Genomic DNA, 20,086 nt, shown 5'->3' on the forward strand with positions numbered 1-20,086 from the left:
GTGATTGTACCTTGCATCTATGATACTAAAATTGATTATTTCCAAATGATGCTACTCTTGCCATCTATCAGAATAGTTACTGTTGTTCATGCTTCAAAGTTTCAAAAGTTTCTTAATAAAAAAAAGTGCTAAAAGCTACAATTGATACATAATTGAACTTGATGGACCTGTGTGTCTTCCAACCTGTGGCTAAGCAAAATACACGCGTGGCAAAAAGTATATGACAGATATTTTATATTATATAAATGATTTTCAATTTAAAAAATTCTTGTGTCTGCCCTTTTTCCTTCATTGGGTATGTTAAAGTAATCCGAATATTGTTCCAGTAACAATCAGCATTATAATTTTTGTAAATACGAGTACTACGCTATCCTACCAAATGTAATTAGAAATCTGAGCAAGAATCAAAGGTAGTATTTATTTCCATATGTTGGTACTTAGTGGGGCTCCTTTGGCCTGTCTACTAACATCTGATACACTTCAGCTGGTATTTCCCTTCATTTATCCTGCAAACGTCTGGTGAGTGGAGAAGATAGATACTGTTTACATTTCCTGATGTGACGTTCCACTTTGTCCCAAAGATGTTCAGAAGGATTCAGGTTGGGACTCTGTGCAGCCAGTCCAATCGTGGAACATCCATATCGTCAAACCTATGTAAGACGGTGTTGGATTTGTGACAAGGCGCGTTGTCTTGTTGGAAGAATTGCTGACCATTTCCAGAGTATTACCACATCATCAGCAGCACATTATTGTGTAGAGTGTTCATGGTTCTTGCCACTACAACCAACGGACCAAAGACCATGCCATGTAAAAAATCCCTAGACCATAATGGAACCTCTGCTGTACTTTACTGCTAGCACAACACACTCTAGTAAAAGTCATTCCCAAGGCATCTGCCACATTGAGGTACATCCATCTGATTTGAAGATGAAGTAGTGTGAATCGTCACTCAATAGAACGTTCTTCCATTGCTCCACTGTCCAATGATGATGCTCCTTTTACCACTATAGACGAACTGATGCATTGCACTGCTGTATATTCAATGGGTTGGAGGTGTATCGTCTCTACCTATTGAGAGCACCTAGAAGGTGTGTGGAGACACCTAGGCAGTGAGTGAGGAGACCTATAAGGTCATGCATGCTCCTCTAGGTAAAATAAGGAAGATGGAACAATACCTCTGCAGCACCACCTATTAGATGGCAGCATTCCTTCAAATCAATGTCAGACCCTTTAAACAAGTCTCTAAAACAATGATTAGGAATTGAAAATCAAGCCAGAAATCCATACATAGACAGCTGTTCAAGTTTTATTGCCCCTGATTAGTGTGCAGTAGTTTTCTGGCTTGGATAGTGAGAGGCCTATAGCATGCAGTTCCTGTCACAAATTATGGCTGACACCTCCAGTGGTTTGTATCTTAAGTAGCATGGTTTAGGACATATGACATTCTAATAAGACATTATCCATTCTACTGATAGGAATGTCCAGATACTTTTGGTAGGATAGGGTCTATGGAGGAGTAGAACTCAATATACAGTAGGATCGTATAGCCAATACTTGCCTTATAACAATTTTCCAACACACTTTCCCATTTAAGCCTAGCAGACTGACCATTGAGATTCTCTTGGTAGTAATTGTCATCTGTTTTCGTCAAGACTGCTGCTGACTTTTTCAGTTTATTTAGTAACTGTAAATTAATGTTAGAAAAGGTTTATGTAATACAAATGTGATCATTTTTTACCCGATAGGAAGCTTTATATAAATTAAAAAGTAATATTCATTGGACTCTTGTTTCCCCAAAAGAGAGAAGTGGGATGTCAGGTCAGACTGTCTTCACGTAAAGTAGATTGTTGGTGGATCCCACAGAAATCATGAGGCTCCACCATCAAACATCTAATGTGTTCTGCTAGCTTACTATGGAGTATTCTTACCAAAGACATCTATAGTACATCCTACTAGATCGCTATCTTTAAGATAACTAATGGTCTCATTGCACATTCACTTCCAGCTCTCCTAGTCCTCCCCTCCAATTTGCAACTGGTAGACATACACATTAGATGAATGTTAGCAGAACCTACCAGTTTTAGAGGAACTGATAACCATTTAATGTGAATAGGAGTGTCTCAACTTCCCTTGACAGCAAACGTTGGGGGAAGAAGGATCGGAAATGTTAGTTTTCAACATTCCAGATCCTTTGGTTCTCAAGGGAGATAAGCTGCTGCCAGAGGTGTCTGGAAGTGGCTTACTCCCCTCTCCCTTCTGAGAACATATGCACACTTGGCTTGACAAGTATGTGGAGTCAGGAGGAATAGCATTCAACAGCCAGCTACCCAAAGAGATTTAAGCAGAGAAATATCTCAAGAATCTGGTCACCTTTATTACCCTTGTGGGTAGGAGATAATTTATAATCTTGGTACAAGCCATTTAATGCCTACAAATATTGTTGGCATTACATATGTTGTACTGAATATCCCTTTAAGGCCGGCTGCACATGACCGGATTCGAATTGCGGAATCTGCGATCGTCACCCGCGAGGACAATCCGCGGCATTTTGCATCCATTAACAATAATAGAACATTTGCAGGTCTGCTCACATAAGCAGACAGCCATAGCGATTTCGGCTTGTGGAAATTAAATTGCAGCATGTTCTATTTTTGTCCAGATTCCACGCGGATGGCATCCATTGAAATCATTGGAAGCCGTCCGACTTGCAGCCTACCCGGAATGTTAATTCTGGATTGGCTGTGGATACCTTCATCATCGCCTAGCGATGGTGCAAGAAAACCAGTGATTTGAAAAAAAAAAAATTTGTGCCGCGCATGTCCGCCAGCGAGCCACCAGGTCCATACAATACAGGCACGCACGGACGCCAGCCGGGCACTGGATTGGATGCCACTGTATGCTCCCGACCTAAGTGAGCAGCCGACCTAAGGCAGCTTTTCACCAGAAATATATCTACATAGATTGGGCATCGAAACAAAGCCAAATCAACATGGTGACTGGATATTATGGCTAATTGGTGGTCTGAGGAGACGCGTCTGTCTCAGTAGTGTTCACATCACAACTAAGTATCTACCAGAATCCTGTACAAGATAAATAAGATTCTGTGCCCAACTTTTAAAGGGATACACTAAAAGTCAGCAGGACATTGTCCAGTTCCAAAACATGGACAATAAAGGTGAGAGATGAAGTCTCGTAGGGTCCCATCTAACAACTTGCCACCATCATTCGTCATACCCCCTTACACTTGTTCTAGTAGATCTCTTCTAAGTCTAGTAAATGACTGACACTATATCCACCTTCTGTTTCTCTTTCTCAGTCACCGATTCTTTTGAATTTTCACTTTCGACTTGATGGAAAAGGGCTTCATGTTTTTTGGTATGTTCCATTAGCTTCTTCTTAATCTGTAAAACAATTACATATGATCCTTCACCTGCCATTCCTGGATGTATGAAGAGCTGTATTCTCCCTCCTGCTGGAATCGAGGTCATACCTTTATTTGTTGTTTCCAGTTGTTTAACACAACGCTTGCCGTCTTGTCCACTTCATTATCTAGCTTATAGGCGAGAGAGAACTCATTATCATTGTGTCCATTTATTCTGCACGCCGTCAGCTTAGGCTGTGAGTACATGAGGAAAGCTAGCTGATGATGACATATTACACCTAATACTGCAGGAATAAACAGTGTGATGGATGGGATGAACTGACTCTGTAATACTAAAATACATCATGTTTCACTGTGAGAATTTAGATAGAAGCAATACAATACAAAGTCTTTTTTTCAGTATCTGCCATCGTATCAAATTTTCCTCGGCCAAATATGCACGTTCATTCAAATGGTGTGATGGGAACAAGCCGCTGCCAGACCTCTCGGGTGTGGGAACAATCGGTATGTTGACAACCAACATGTTTTATCTCACTTTTCCCCAACTTTGCTATTGGGGTAGATTCAGGTGGACTCATACCCTCAGCTGATGGCAGATCCTGCCTAATTTGGGTATAGCCACATTGATGGTTAGCATTAGTGTCTGTGCTTAGGGAACCACTCTATGCACAAATGGTCAGTCCACCTCGCCTATATATCTCTGCTGGGAGTAGATGGCTTAGAAAGGATCTTATGCTCTGAATGTACTCTGGTCTCTGTGTAAATGCACCTCCAAAGAAACATGTTTATAGGGGTTAGCACACGGAAAACATTTATCAACTATCCATAGGAAAGGTGCTAAATGTATGATCACTTGGGGTTTGACCACTGGCATAGGAACGGATTACCCTAGTCAATGGATTGGTGGTGTGCATGTGTGACCACTGCTTCATTCACTGTCTATGGTCAGCAGCCGAGCCACATGCATGGCTATCTCCTTCATTACCATAGAAGTCAAAGGAGTGGTGGTCACACATATGCACCACTGCTTCATTCACTAGGGAGGATGGGTGGAGGGTTGGGAGAAGGTGCTGTTCTTGTAGTCCCTGGGTATGTCACTGGTTGGATTCCCAGGAGTCATAAATTTTTCACCCATCCTGTGGATGGGTGATACATTTTTGGGGGGACAAGATGTATCTTTTAATGTCCCCATTTTGGAATAGATATAATGTCTTGCTTAACTCTTATTAATTTTTGGGGGGATGGAAAAAAAACATTCATCACATGGTATAAATGACATTACCTTCATTGTGTTGATCAAATTATTGCATTGCTGCACTGCCCAACCCATAACATTTTTTATTTCTCTGCCAACAGAGCTGCAGGAGCACTTTTTTTTGCAGCATGAGTTGTAGTTTTCATTGATACAATTTTGGGGTGCATGTGACTTTGGATTTCTTTTTATTGTGGCTTTTGGGAGGCAGATAAATGAAAAACAGCAATTCTGGCATTGTTTTTACGTGTATGTATTGCTGCATTCCACAACACATACCATTTTCCTTTCTGCCAACTGAGCTGTATAAGGCATTTTTTTTGCCAGATGAGTTGTAGTTTCCATTAATACCATTTTTGGGGTGCATGTGACTTTTTGATCGCTTTTTATTGTGGTTTTTGGTAGGCAGATTAATGAAAAATAGCAATTCTGGCATTGCTTTTTCAAAAAATGTTTTAGGGTATTATTTTTATAGTATAGGTAATCACGAATGTGTCAACACCTATATATATGTATATATCAAGGAAAAGAAGGTTTTGTAGGAAAAAAAATTTGCTTTCTGCAGAATTCTGCTCAGTGCATGAATGCACCAGTCCAGCAAGCAAAGGATTGATGGGGGTCTTTAGAATAGACCATGAATAGTTTGCAACTGGACAACCCCTTTAAGACCCAATTACTTGAATGGATATGAGGTGCAATGCTAGACTCAGCCCATGGGCAGGATTGGCTCTGTTTCTAGGGAAAATAAGTGGACCCTTTTTTCTAAACCTGGAGAGCCCTATTTATGCTACTTCTCCCCATTAGGTACGTTTTCATTTTTGTATTTATATAAAACTTTTCTTGTCACTAAAAACCAAATGCAGATTGTATTCACAAAGATGTATGCAAATGGAAACAATACCTCTACAGCGCCACCTATTGGAATGCAGAATTCCTTCAAGTCAATGTCAGACCTTTCGACAAGCCTTGTAACAATGACTGGGAATATAGGCAAAGCCAGAGTCTTCTCTAGAAAGAGAAGACAAGCATATATAGACAGACTGTTTTAGTGTGATTGACTCTCATCAGTGTGCAGCAGGTTCATGGCTTGGCTAGTGAAAGGCCTTTAGATGTGGGCCTTATAAGTCTCCTCACGCCTTCCAAGTGCTCTGCCTAAGGAGAAATGATACTCTCCTAACGCACGTCTACAGGCCTCTTGCTAGGCAGCCAGAAACCTGCTGCACACTGATGAGGGGCAAAAACCCGAAACAGCTGTCTGTACATGGTTATCTTTTCCTTCTGGTGAAGACTCTGGGTTCGGTTCACAATTCCCAGTCATTGTTACAAGGCTTGTTAAAAAGTCTGACATTAAACTTTCAGGAATGCCATATACTAAGCGATGGTGCTGTAGAGGTATTGTTCCATCTTCCCTATTTGCATATTTCCCAGAGGAGCATGGATGGCCTTTTAAGTCTCCTCACACCTTCTAGGTGCTCTCCCTAAGGAGAATCAATACCCTTCCTAACCCACAAACATCTAATTACAATGGGCACAAATTAATTTTAATGCTCGTTAGAGCAATCCTTCAGACCTGGACAAACAAAGACAGCCGCTCAACTTCTCCGACTACCTGCTGCCTCATTAGTCTAAGATACTACACCCACTTTGATTGACCAGTGCTGGGCACATGAGCAGTGCTGCCCAATCAGAGTAGCATGAAGTGTCTTAAACTACCAATGCACAGTGTACATTAGGTAGTCAAAAAAGCTGTGCGGCCATCTTTGTTTGTTCAGGTTCGAAGGGCCGCTTTAAGTCCTTGGTACACTGAGGTTTTCTGCTTGATCGCAGCATTAGACTTTAGAAGACAATATTGGACGTCAATGACTAACGTAATGGCAAGTAATAGAAATGTCTTCAAGGCATTTACTATATCACCCAGGAAGAAAGATTATGAAGAATTATATCCTGACGGCTATAAGCAAAGCCAGTAAAGAAATACACGGTTCACGTCCATAAATACAGGCTGATGTTTACCTTTTTCCTCTTCTTTTCATGCTCATCCAGGATTTGATTTGTTGGTTTTATGGCTTCTTGCACGATTGCTGTGCCAAGTTTTCTAACCAATGCAGAGGAGGCAGATTAGGTTATGGGGCTGTTAAACTGGATAAACGACCGGCAGAATTTATAATACTTTTTCTAGTACAATAACAATAAACTTTGTCTTTCTAACCTCCACAGTTCAAATCCATATAGAGTGCTGAGAACTGAAGCTTATCTCATGTCCTATACTCCAGAGATCCCATCAAAATTTGGCTGGTTTCTGCAAGTTTCACAGGTGTGTATTACGGGTACATTTATGTATCTATAATATGAATGAGTGTCCTAGCCTGACCGACCCCAGATGTACTGACCCATAAGGGTCTATGATGCTCTTAGGGCGCATTTATGACCATCATAAATGCGCCCATCATACACTCATGTGAAACCAGCCTCCTTGATAGTCCTCAGGTCGTAGGACCTCACATCTTATTAACAAATTTCCTAAACTTTTGATTTCTGGGACAGTCCATATTCACAAGGACTACCTCTTAGTAAATAAAAGCCACCCCGGTGAATAGCCATATATTTTCCCTGCAGCATGCAGACACTGATGTAGTTTTGCATGGTGGACTTTTATTTGAGTGGCCAACCATGAAGCACATTGACAAGTCAGTTTGACCAGAAGAAGAGCCATTTCTTGTGATCGGTTGAAGCCCGATTGCCAACAGTTAAAGCGACCATCCAGTTTAGGGACAAAATCCTGTTCCAGAACTGGAGGAAGCAGAGAGTATTTTACTTTCAGTTGATTTTTTTTTCTACCTCCTTCTTTACTGGTTCTGAGACCTGATTTTGGTGGTTGAAGTTGGCCAGCAAGATCTTTAGAATACGTAATCACCCATAGTGAGTTAGTGTTAAACTAGACTACCAATGCACTATACCTGCTCTATGATTGGCCAGCCCTACTCATGTCATCTGCGCTGGTCAATCGCGAAACAGTGCCTAGTGTGTGTTAGGCAGTTAAAAAATGGTGGCCCGAGCAAATGAAGTGGAGGGACGGCAGAGAAGATCGACTACATTTAATTTTCTCCCTCACTTTTTCTGTTCCCAGGACAGAAATTCGTCCCAAAACAGGAGAGTTGCTTTAGGCTGTCTCGCAGTTTGTCCCAGAACAGCACCACCACTGTCCACCTGCTGTGCAGGAAAATACAAAATAGCTCCTTGACTTCATTGACAATACTGGCACTGTGCAGATACCCCTGCCAGATGATGGGATATCCTAGCAATAACATAAAGGGAATTATAGCATTATGTAATTAGCATTATTGGTCATTGTATCTCTGCATCACACAGATCTTATGTGGCATATTTGCCATTTCAGGCATAAGGTCAGTTATGACTGCATCCACTGAATAGCCTTAGGTCTCAGGTCCACTTGCAAATTCTAATTTAAAATCTGCAGCGTTTTTCCTGCACGCGGATCCGTGCCCCATAGGGCTGCATTAGACAGCTCAGGTAGTTAAATACCTGCGGATGTCATTTTTCCCTGCAGGCGCGGGGCCCGTGTGCAGGAAAAAAAATGGACATGCTCCATTTTCGTGCGGGTCTCCCACGTGGACGGCTCCCGCAGGCTTTTATTAAAGCCTATGGAAGCCGTCCGGATCCGCAGGAGACCCGCGCCTGAATTCAACTCACCTGCTCCAGGCGATGTGTGTCTTCCCTTCTTTGCGGCCGGATCTTCTTTCCTCGGCCTGGCGGATGTGCCTGGCGCATGCACGCAGCACGCAGCTGGCGTGTCGAGCACATCTGCCGGGCCCAAGAAAGAAGATCCGGCTGCGAAGAAGGGAATACACGCACGGCCGGCAGCAGGTGAGTTTATTCTGATTTTTAGCCCTCATGTCCGCGGGGCAGGAGGGACCCGCTGCAGATTCTCCATGGAGAATCCGTAGCGGGTCTGATTTTCCCTGTGGACATGAGGCCTTAAAAGCTTCAGATATAGCAAACTTTAACGTGCACCAATATGTGATATTTATGAACTGCTGAATGCCAAAATTCTCGGGGTAGAAAAGTCGCAAATTTTTGCACAAAAAAATTGAGAATTGATGTTTTTCTGTGCTGCCCTCAGCACTTTTCCGAAAATTGGGCAGGACTTGTCAGGAGAGGGTATGGCCACACTGGACCAACATATTTTTGTATAATTCAAGCCAGAAACTGGACCAACATATTTTTGTATAATTCAAGCCAGAAACTGGCGCAAATTATGCAAAAAATGTATCATTATGCACATGATGTCTGCAAGCTTTTTGATCAGCAGTCTCCAGGGAAGTGGATTGGGTGTCACGGCCCAGTGGAGTGGCCGCTGCACTTGCTGAATCTCATCTCTTTGGATTTCAAACCTTTGGGGTGATGTCAAGTCCAGGATTTATGCAGTGGAAAACCAGAGAGTGGCGCACATGCAATAGAGGATCCTGGACACCGGGGCAAGTATCTCTGCTGAGGTGTTCCGCTCAATGCATCATGAATGGAAGAGGATAGTAAATTCAAAATAAGGGGGTCACATCGAGCATGTCCTTTAGTGGAGATTTGTTGTGTTCCAAGTCACAGAAAAATTGTTAATGACTTTGGCAGGAATAAAGATACATGACAATTAAGTACAAAATTGGATCCATCATCAAATTCTCTATCAGACACGTGCATCCCTTCCCATTTGAAAACATCAACTTGGTTCCAAAATGGTGGCTTTCAAAATGACTGTCATATTGGACACCGCCTTTCTCAGGTTTGCTCCCTTCTCTTTAGTAGCATGCCAGATACAGAATAACATTCATAATCACCATTTTCTATACTTTTGGACCACTCTATTATGTTGTGGGGGTGTTTCTGCTTGGAAGGGCTAGGACAATTACAGTGAAGTCCACCCTCAACGAAAATGGTTAAAGAGACATTTCAGACAACGTGACACTATGTGCCCTGTAGCAATACTTTGGTACAGCTCTGTGTCTCTACCAACATGACCAAAGCACAATGTCATGCAGCACGAAGTGTTGAGGCTTGATTTGAGCAACAGAATATCTGCAAACTTCATTGGCCAGCTCAATCCCACTGAGTATCTTTGGGACGAACTAGAACACTAGATCAGTGCATGCGAATCATTCCCTGCATCTGATGCTCTCCTCAACAATAGGAGATAAATCCGTACAAACATCTACCAGAATTTGGTGGGAAGAGGCCTAGGAGGGCTATTACAGTCATTGAGGCCAAAGCTGCCCCAACACCATATTGAAAAGTGTGAATAAAATTGAATCTCGTCACCTTCTATGTGCATCCCAATATTCTGGTCAGCATAGTTTACAGATGGGTACTCTTTAGCTTGACTCAATGTGGTTTTTGTTGCATTAAGATAAGAGAGTAATAGCTTTTTAATGGGTTAAGAGAAGATAACTTTCTGCATTGTGCCATTAAAGTAAAATTTGTCCCATCTGTACATTCCAGATTCATGTACTATCGATCCAGTATAGATAGTCGTAATGCATTCTTATGGAGCTGTACATACTGTTGTATTCGAAGACTGAGGTACACAGTTTCTTTCATATAATCCAAAAATCACAGCGTGATACATTGTATACTATATAGACACTTTATTCGCATTGTTTTAATGCTTGTAAGGGGAAATATAGTGCAGTATGTAACAGAAGGTACTGAACTATATAGACTATACTATAGTGTTTATTATGATATCACATGACACTCTATTGTGATTAGTAATGTATATTGTATATAAGAACTACACCGATGCTGGTCTACTGGACTGCACCAGGCATCGGCCCATACTCATTATATGTAACGTGCAATATAGGAAACACTTTAATCATATACACTTACCTATGGACTTCAGCTTTAGTTTTCATTTCTTCGGAAGCACAGGCCCAGGCAGTATTAATGCAACTATATACATAGAAAAAAAAACAAATATCACATATAGAACACAATATTAAGGCCCATTTAGACACAATGATTATCACTCAAAATTCGCTCAAAGGCAATCTTTTGAGCAAAAATCGTTGTTTGCATTTACACGGCAAAGGGATCCGATTGCTGGAAGGTATCAGTCATGAAAAGAGGGCCAAAACATTGAACATAGTGAAGTGGATTCAAGTTGGCACAACAGTGCCATTACCAAGAAATGGGTAGGCTTGACAAAGACCCGTTTTGTATAGGGTCGAAACGTCACTATTTTTATGGCTATTAGGTGTTTATAACTGATGCTTATGCATTAAAATCTTTAAGCACCTAACCTGCTGCCTGACCCTGCTTCTTTTTGGACTTGACACATTGGGATTTCTGTGGATTCAATCCCTTTTTCAGGCGAGCAGCTATTTCCTTTGGAAGGGTCCCCCTATATGGTTGGTGAGTGCTGCTGTACCCCTCAGTCTTCACGTGATTACCAAGAAATGGACATTGTTCAAAAATTAATTTTAAAAAAACTGAAGAAAACTCGTCTGGGAGGCTGCTAAGAGGCCTACAGCAACATTAAAGGAGCTGCAGGAATTTCTGGCAAGTACTGGTTGTGTAGTGCATGTGACAACCATCTTCATATGTCTGGGCTGAGGGAGAGGGGGGTAAAACAGAAGCCTTTTCTATTAAAAAAAATAATAAATCCATGCCCGGCTATATTTTGCCCAAATCTACAATCTGACAGATTCGGAGCACTTTGGCTAGTAAGAGTAGGCATAAATTGCCAAGTCAAGATGTATCATGCTGATAGACAACTACCCAACAAGACTGAATGCTGTCATAAAGACTAAGGGTATGACTACAAAGTATTAGTTTTAGGGTGGGCATTTTTACGTAACCACATTATTTTAGCTTTTTTTTTAATTTTCCACCCTAAAAGACTTCAGTTTGCTTTTCAATTAAATTGTACAAATAATGGGTCACACTGAAGGTGGAAATAAATCAGAGTCTTTTTGAGTCCCCATTAAAGGCTATTGAAATCAATACATACATATCTTACTAAGTCCCTGCAGAGAAAATGATGCACGTATCTGTTTTTTTACATTGAATTTTCCTTCTCATGCATTTAGAAAGCCTCATACTTTGTTTGCAGGCTCTCCTACATTCAAGTTTCCGGCTCAGGGGCATTCCCAGCATTAATATGCTGTTCTCTCTCATGAATGCACATAAGTTCAGCTCCGCAAACTGAATTGTGAAATTGTGGGGTTTTTTTTCAATTTTCCCCATTTAAAATTTTGTAAAAGCTTTCCAATACATTATATGGTATGTTAAATGGATCCATTGAAAAATACAACTCATCCAGTCGAAAACAAGCCCTCATATAGATGCATTGGGGGTTCCACTTTCCTGCTCCATTCGAGGAGCAGAAAAGGGGAGTGTACCTGGCCTAAGGCCGCCTGCACACGGGCGGAAATCCCGCGGCGGGATTTCCCGCGGGATTTCCGCCACTGAAAGCCTGCATAGGAGTGCATTACAATACGCACTCCTATGCAGACGACCGCGGTTTGGCCACGCGAAATGTCGCGCGGCAAACAAACCGGGGCATGTCCTATTTCTGTGCGGGGCTCGCAGAGCCTCGCACAGAAACGTCACTCACCCGGCCGCCGGCTCCGGTCTGCGCATGTGCTGGCTGCCCGGCAGCCTGCACATGAAAGAGCCGGGGCCGCCAAGCGCGGGTGAGTACGCGCTCGTCCCTGCAGGCGCTGGGGTCGGGTCCCGCGGCGAGAATTCTCGCCGCCGGATCCGACCCGCCCGTCTGCAGGCGGCCTTAATGTTCCATCTCAGAACGGAACCAAACAGTGCTGAATGGACCTCATTGATTATAATGGGGTCTGTTTGTTTTCCACTCAGCTGCTCGGCTTTTAGACACTTTTTCTTCCAGTATTTTGAGTCGGATCTGTAGCAGAACCTCCGACCGGAGATTCTAACACAGATGTGAAACCATCCTTAATCACAGTTTATGAAGAGTCGTATATGGCTTGTTAACAAGTATAAAAATAAAACAGCTTTTTATGGTATTTCATTGAGATAATACCGAAATAAGTACTTAAATGGGATAAATAACCTTTACACACAAATACCATTAAGCTTTACTGTGAGGTCACATTGCACCATCCAGCATGCTATAAACACTGGAGATTTCGCTGAGTGATCATTTGCAGTTTGGCAACTGCATGAGCTGGAGACAGAATGTGTAGGAAATTTATTGTTGACTTAACACTGAATCATTATGGGTGTGACTGTATATTAATGTTCTGCTCTCATTATCTTCCTTGACTCTTACATCATAGTGTATTTCCCATAAATGTGGCCAAAGTGATATGTGACTTAGCAAACTCTCTTGTGTATCATCAGGCAAAGACTAGAAGCAATTTAATTAGAACTGGGAGACAGCGCTGACTCCGAGGAAACTGTATTTCAGAAGTCTATGATTATAGGTTACAGGCTAATTGGTTTAGAAGTTTCTTGCCTATAGACTAGTTGATGACTACAGACTAGATATGGTAGGGTAAAGAGTTTTATAAATCAGCAAAGCCAAGATTTGTTATGACAATCGGAACATCCAGGAACATAGTTGCTCCTAGGCACACTTTAGTTTTGCAACCACATACTATAATATACATTGTTAAAGGGGTTGTCCAGTTACCAGAAAACATCTCTTTCATGGGGCTGAATGTAGTAAAATAACAAACTGAGGAGTATTTATCTCTCCTCTACCCCCAGGATCCGTCTCTGCAGCCCGCCCACTGTGGTCCCAGCATTTGTTGTGACAGCTGACGTCACAGGAAATAAGGTAACTGCTGCAGCCAATCAGAGGCTGCAACATGACTGCTCATTCTCCTGGCATCGGTGCTCACATCATGAGTGCCATGATGCCAGGAGTTCGGTAAGATGATTCTGCAGCCTCTGATTGGCTGCAGTGGTCACCTCATTTCTTGTGATGTCAGCCGTTACAACAAACACCAGGACCACAGTGGGGCTTCAGCACTAGGTTCTGGCGGCGGCAAAGAGGTAAGTACTGCTCAGTTTGTTAGTTTACTTCAATCAGCCCTATTGAAGGGATGTTGTCTGGTAACTGGACAAACCCTTTAACTAATGTTGTTAAAGCAATGGAAAAACGTTTACTGTTTTGGACTTGCTACAGAAATACAGAAAATGCCAGCAGCACTACCAAGAACCACATAAGTAGAGGAAGCTGTAGGTATGCTCGCTCATAAAGAGGATTCGGACTCCTCCAAATCCAGAATGCTTAGACAAACGAAGTTGAAGTGAGCAGCACACAAGAACCTTCACTTGACAATAGTGGTCGAAATGTTGTGTGTTTTGCCCGTGGACTCAATAAAAATGCATCTTTGATGCAGGGAAGATAACTAAAGATTCCTGTATGCTGCTCTCTTCAACTCGTTTGCTACAAGTTGAGTCCTTGATCAAGCAGGTGGCTCATATTGTGCCACATTCCTGCAACTTGGCCCCAAGAGAGCAATAGAGCACACTAAAACACACTTCTTTATATTACAATGTGCACTAAATGACCACTTTAATAGAGAAACCCATCTAGTAAGGTGTTGGACCTCCATTGGCCTTTAGCATCATAGCAATTCATCATGGCTTCCATTCACAGGGACAGTATCAGAGGATCCAGGGGATACCAAGAAAATATTCCCATCACCATTATTACACCTCCACCAACTTAAGCTGTTGACACCTGAGGGTTCTTTGATTCTTGCTGCTTGTGACAATTTTTGACCTCCTATCAACATGGTACAACAGAAATCTGTGTTCATCTGACCAAGTCATCTTTTTCTACTAATTAGTGGTCCTGTGTTACCATGCGGCGGCTACCAGGGCCACGGGTGGTTGGTCGGCGTGGTGCGCGTGCTCGTGGGTCCGGCCGGCGGCGTGCGCGCGGGCGTCTGTGAGTGCAGCTCTATGCATGAGTCCCTGTTATGGAATTCTGCTGGGAGATGTCGCCTCCCCTTCTCCGTCCCTGGGCGGAGGCTTCTGTTTATAAGGCTAGCAGTGAGGTCCATTCACTGCCAGTTATTGGTTTCTGTTCAGTGTGCTAGCTTCCTGCCTCTGTCAGTCTCCTGTTTTCAGCTTATTTCCTTTATCTGCCAGGTTATCCCATCCGCCTCATTCTGCTTATATTTTCTGTTGGTTTATTCATCTGCCCTTCCTGTCGGTATTCTACTCTTTTCCATCTTGGTACGCCAGCGTCCCTCCTCGGTCCCTAGCGAGTGTAGGGACCACCAACCTGTTGCCCGCCTGGGGTTAGCCAGGAGTGGAGGCAAGTAGACAGGGACAGGGGTTGCGGGTAAGTTCTAGGGTAACCCGGGCTGGCGTATCCAGGGTAGGATACCGTAACATCCTGATTTCGCTCTCTTTTGGCCGCTAGAGGTTTGCCTTTCTATTTCTCTAGTCGTAGTGCTGGAACTGGTCGTCTCGTCTGCTATTATAGTCCATCCATGCTAAGAAACGAAAAGTTGTGCCTTCGGATACATTACTTAGAATACCAGTGTTGTATTCGGCTGCGATTTGCTTGACTGTACAGCACCTGTCTGTCAGAACGATTCTTGACATCTATCTCACATCTATCTTACATCCCTAGGATCCCTGGTTGCTGCACATTTTTCATTGTTCACAACATTTTCGCTATACTCTCCACACTGTTGGGCAAGAAAACCCCACCGATGGTCAGGCCTCATTTGAAGTTGCTGGATTTTCCCATTCTTATATGGATCCACACTGAAATTGATCCCCAGAAAACGTGCTCACCTGATTTTATGCTGCACCCTGGGGTCATGGGTCTAATTTCCATACAGGGAAGCTCCATTCGTGAAAGGTCCATGTCGTTAATGAATCGGCCATTCAATATATCATCAATACTGAATATGTTAATATCAAACATATATGGCCACTTACTTCTTGTTCATGTTATCCATAGCTTTTGTCAGCCTATTGGAAACTTTTTCAAGTCCCTTGGCATAGCTCAGCTCTAGGTCAGCCCTGTAATATTACACAGAGTTACTTCAAAGAGCATGAAAGAGAAAGTTATAAAAAATATAAGTAAAAAGAATAAAAATAATATCAGCTGTATAAAATGCTTGTGAATAATACAAAGCCAATCAAATTCAGTGCATAGGCTTAAAGGGGTTTCCAGCTCGGACAATCCCCTTAATTATAATTATTAGCTCTATGCCTCAATTCAAAATTTTCAACTGAATCTGCAGCTGCTACCCAGTCCCTTTCTTAAATAAACTCCTCCACAGATAAGCTCAGTGTTTGGTCCTTGTCTGCTGGAAGGGTTGCTCCAGAGTACAAAAATTACCTGTTACCAGGTGGGGTCCACACAGGAGGGTCACTATTGCCAAGGGGGGCCCACACAAGGGAGTCCCTATTACCATGTGGACCCCACACAAGTGGGACCCTATCACCAGGTGGGGTCCACACAGGAGGGAAGCTATTACCAGGTGGGCTCCACACAGGAGGGTTCCTATTTCCAAGTGGGGCCCACACAGGGGTCCTATTGCCAGGAGGGGCCCACACAGGAGAGTTCTTATTACCACGTGTGGCCCACACAGGGGTTTACCTATTACTAGCCGGAGGTCCCACCTGCTAATAGGTAACACAGGAGGTCCCACCTGCTAATAGTTCCTATTACCAGGTGCAGGTCAGACAGGAAAGTTCCTATTAGTAGGTGGGCCCACACAGGTGGGTCTCTATTGCTAAGTGGGGCCCACATAGGGGTCCTATTACAAGACGGGACCCCCACAGGAGAGTTTTTATTAGCAGGTGCGGCCAACACAGAGGGTTACCTGTTACTAGGTGGGGCCAGCACAGGAGATTTCCTATTACCAGGTGGGGCCCACCCAGAGGGGTCCCTATCACCAGGTTGGTCCCACACAAGGAGGGGCTCCCTATTACCAGGTTAGGCCCACACAGGGGGATCCCTATTTATTACCTGGTGTGGCTCACACAGGGGGATCCTTATTTATTACCAGGTGTGGCCCACACAGGGGGATCCCTATTACCAGTTTAGGATCCCAATTGCAAAGTGGGGCCCAAGTATCTAAGAGCTAAGTATCTAAGTATGCTAAGAGCTTGGTCCCACGGGTGTATTGCGTATTATGGGCAATTAATACACAGTGTATTCATGGACCAAAATAATTAATTGGCAGTGTATTTAGGGCTCCCACACACTTGCGTTCTTTTAATGCAAATGTCAATGGGACTTTCTAATGCATTGCAAGTTTGTGCTTTGTGATTTCTTTGCGATGCATTTTTAACATTAGAAAGTCCCATTGACATTTGCGTTAAAAAAACACAAGTGTGTAGGACTAGAGATGAGCGAGCATGCTCGTTAAGGGCAATTACTCAATTGAGCATTGTCCTTAGCGAGCCACTAACAAACATAACAGTCGCCCTCATAAATCTCCTAACCATCTGCCAACCCTCACTATCCTGCTGTTACTAGCTGCTGGGGATATCTCTCCCAATCCTGGCCCACCCTCCACTGCTCCTAGCTATCACCCCCTACCTGACTCACTAAGAAAATCCCCAAGCCCAACTGCTAGCCCATGCATATCCTCCCCTGACTCCTTTAAATGTGCCCTCTGGAACTGCCAGTCAGCATGTAACAAACTCCCCACCATCCACGACTTTTTTACTATTAAATCTTTAAGTCTGCTCCCTCTCACAGAAACGTGGATACAGCAGTCTGACACAGCGTCCCCTGCTGCACTGTCTTACAATGGCCTGCAGTTCTCCCATACCCCGAGACCAGATGACAGGCGTGGGGGAGGAGTAGGTGCTCTTCTCTCCCCGAAATGCACCTACCAGGTCATTCCCCTGTACCCTCACTCACTTTTCCATCATTTGAGGTACATGCGCTATGGCTTTTCCGCCCGCTGTCCATGCGAGTAGCAGTTATCTACCGCCCCCCAGGTGCTCCACGCCTGTTTTTGGACCACTTTGCTGCCTGGCTCCCCCACTTCCTATCCTGTGAAATTCCAACCCTCATCTTAGGTGATTTTAACATCCCCACTAATGACCCCAACTCCCCATCTGCCTCTCAGCTTCTTTCACTCACTTCCTCCCTTGGTCTCTGTCAACTCACAGCCTCTTCCACTGACAGGGATGGCAACACACTTGATCTGGTCTTCCTCCATCTCTGCTCTGCTTCCAACTTCACTAACTCCCCTCTCCCGCTCTCAGATCATAACCTCCTCTCTTTCTCTGTCACGCTCCCTAACATCTCTCCAGACCCACCTACCTACCGTACCTACAGGAACCTTAAGGCCATTCACACCCAGGACCTTGCTGAATCCCTACAGTCCTCTCTGTCCCCTATCTCTCCTCTCCTGCCCCAACCTAGCTGCCGCTCACTACAACACTGCTTTCAAACATGCCCTGGATGAAGCAGTGCCCCCCAGGACCCGAGCCATTCAATGTAGAACACAGCAACCCTGGCTCACACCTCAAACGTGCTTCATCCGGCGATGCTCTAGAAGTGCTGAACGGCTGTGGAGGAAATCACAAATATTCGCAGACTTCCTCCATTACAAATTCATGCTCAGAACCTACAACCTCGCCCTCCATCGTGCCAAACAAGTCTTCTTCACCTCTCTCGTCTCCTCACTATCACACAACCCTAAACGGCTCTTTGATACTTTTCACTCCCTTCTCAGCCCTAAACCGCAGCCCCCTGTGATGGATCTCAGTGCTGTAGAGTTGGCTGCTTACTTCAATAAGAAAATAGACGACATCCGTCAGGAAATAACTTCCCAATCCCAGACTAGCCCTGACCCTGGTCTTGTCAGCACTGCATCTAGCTCCTGCTCACTGTCTGTACTCAGACCAGCGACAGAGTAAGAAGTCTCCAAATTGCTCTTCTCTGCTCGCCCCACCACCTGCGCTAGCGACCCTCTCCCCTCACACCTCCTCCATTCCTTCTCCCCAGTGGTCATCTCCCATCTCACCACTATATTCAACCTCTCTCTGACCTCTGGCATCTTTCCTTCTTCTTTCAAACACGCCATCATATCCCCACTGCTAAAGAAGCCGACTCTGGACGCGACCGATGCTGCCAACTACCGACCCATCTCAAACCTCCCCTTCATCTCCAAACTACTAGAACGCCTGGTTTACTCCCGCCTTGTAAGCCATCTATCAGAGCACTCTCTCCTAGACCCCCTACAGTCTGGCTTCTGACCTTTACAATCGACAGAAACTACCCTTACTAGGGTATCCAATGACCTACTGACAACCAAATCAAGGGGCAATTACTCCCTACTGATCCTCCTCGACCTTTCCGCATCGTTTGACACTGTTGACCACAAACTCCTCCTCAGTATGCTTCGCTCCATTGGCCTAAAGGACATTGCCCTCTCCTGGTTCTCCTCCTACCTATCTGACCGCTCTTTCAGTGTCTCCTTTGCTGGCTCTACCTCCCCTCCTCTTCCCCTTGCTGTTGGGGTCCCCCAGGGCTCGGTCCTCGGCCCCCTTTTCTCTATCTACACAGCCCTTATTGGACAAATAGTAAAAAGTTATCTCACCTTCTGAAGAGCTTGCGGTGCTTGTGGTCTGTACACGCATAGAAAATCAACCTCCGGTCCGTTTAGCCATCCGGTCCTGTGGCTTGTTCAATGGCAGAGAAATATGTAGGAATCCGGACACGTGAGTTGAATTTTATTTGCTTTATTTTCGTTTAAGCTTGCATGATCAGGTACATGGTATCACAAGAACGCGTTTCGGCGTAATGCCTTGTTCACCGATGATACCATGTACCTGATCATGCAAGCTTAAACGAAAATAAAGCAAAGAAAATTCAACTCACGTGTCCGGATTCCTACATATTTCTCTTATTGGACAAACCATCAGGAGATTTGGCCTCCATACCACCTGTATGCTGATTACACCCAGCTATAATACACCTCTGTCCGTGACATCTCTGCACCTTTCCTCCAAAACATCAGCGACTGTCTGTCCGCTGTCTCTAACACTATGTCCTCTCTCTACCTAAAACTAAAGCTCTCTAAAACTGACTTACTGGTATTTCCACCCTCCACTAACCGACCTCATCCTGACATCTCCATCTCAGTGTGTGGTGCCACCATAACTCCTAGACAACATGCCCACTGCCTTGGGGTCATATTTGACTCTGATCTCTCTTTTACCCCCTACATCCAATCTCTGTCCCGAACATGTCAGCTGCACCTCAAGGACATTGCAAGAATCCGCTCTTTTCTCACTGTGGAGACGTTAAAAATGCTTACTGTCGCCCTCATCCACTCCCAGCTCGATTATTGCAACTCATTACTGATCGGCCTCCCCTGCACCAGACTCTACCCACTCCAATCCATCCTGAATGCGGCAGCCAGGCTCATCTTCCTGTCCAGCCGCTACTCGGACGCCTCTGCCCT

General features: G+C 44.1%; 1 protein-coding gene across 1 annotated transcript in view; it reads right to left on the reverse strand.

Annotated features, from left to right (window-relative positions):
• NOSTRIN (nitric oxide synthase trafficking) overlaps positions 1-20,086 on the reverse strand; it is a 52,308-nt gene that overhangs the window by 18,901 nt on the left and 13,321 nt on the right. The window contains exons 3-8 of the mRNA XM_066577409.1: positions 15,588-15,671; positions 10,533-10,595; positions 6,648-6,729; positions 3,491-3,553; positions 3,297-3,401; positions 1,559-1,684 (exon numbers count right to left, since the gene is read on the reverse strand). Of these exons, the coding sequence (XP_066433506.1) occupies positions 1,559-1,684; positions 3,297-3,401; positions 3,491-3,553; positions 6,648-6,729; positions 10,533-10,595; positions 15,588-15,671 (523 nt within the window). The remainder of the gene's footprint in view (positions 1-1,558; positions 1,685-3,296; positions 3,402-3,490; positions 3,554-6,647; positions 6,730-10,532; positions 10,596-15,587; positions 15,672-20,086) is intronic.

Source organism: Eleutherodactylus coqui, chromosome 8 (genome assembly GCF_035609145.1).
Source record: "Eleutherodactylus coqui strain aEleCoq1 chromosome 8, aEleCoq1.hap1, whole genome shotgun sequence".
NCBI classification, from domain to species: Eukaryota; Metazoa; Chordata; class Amphibia; order Anura; family Eleutherodactylidae; genus Eleutherodactylus; species Eleutherodactylus coqui.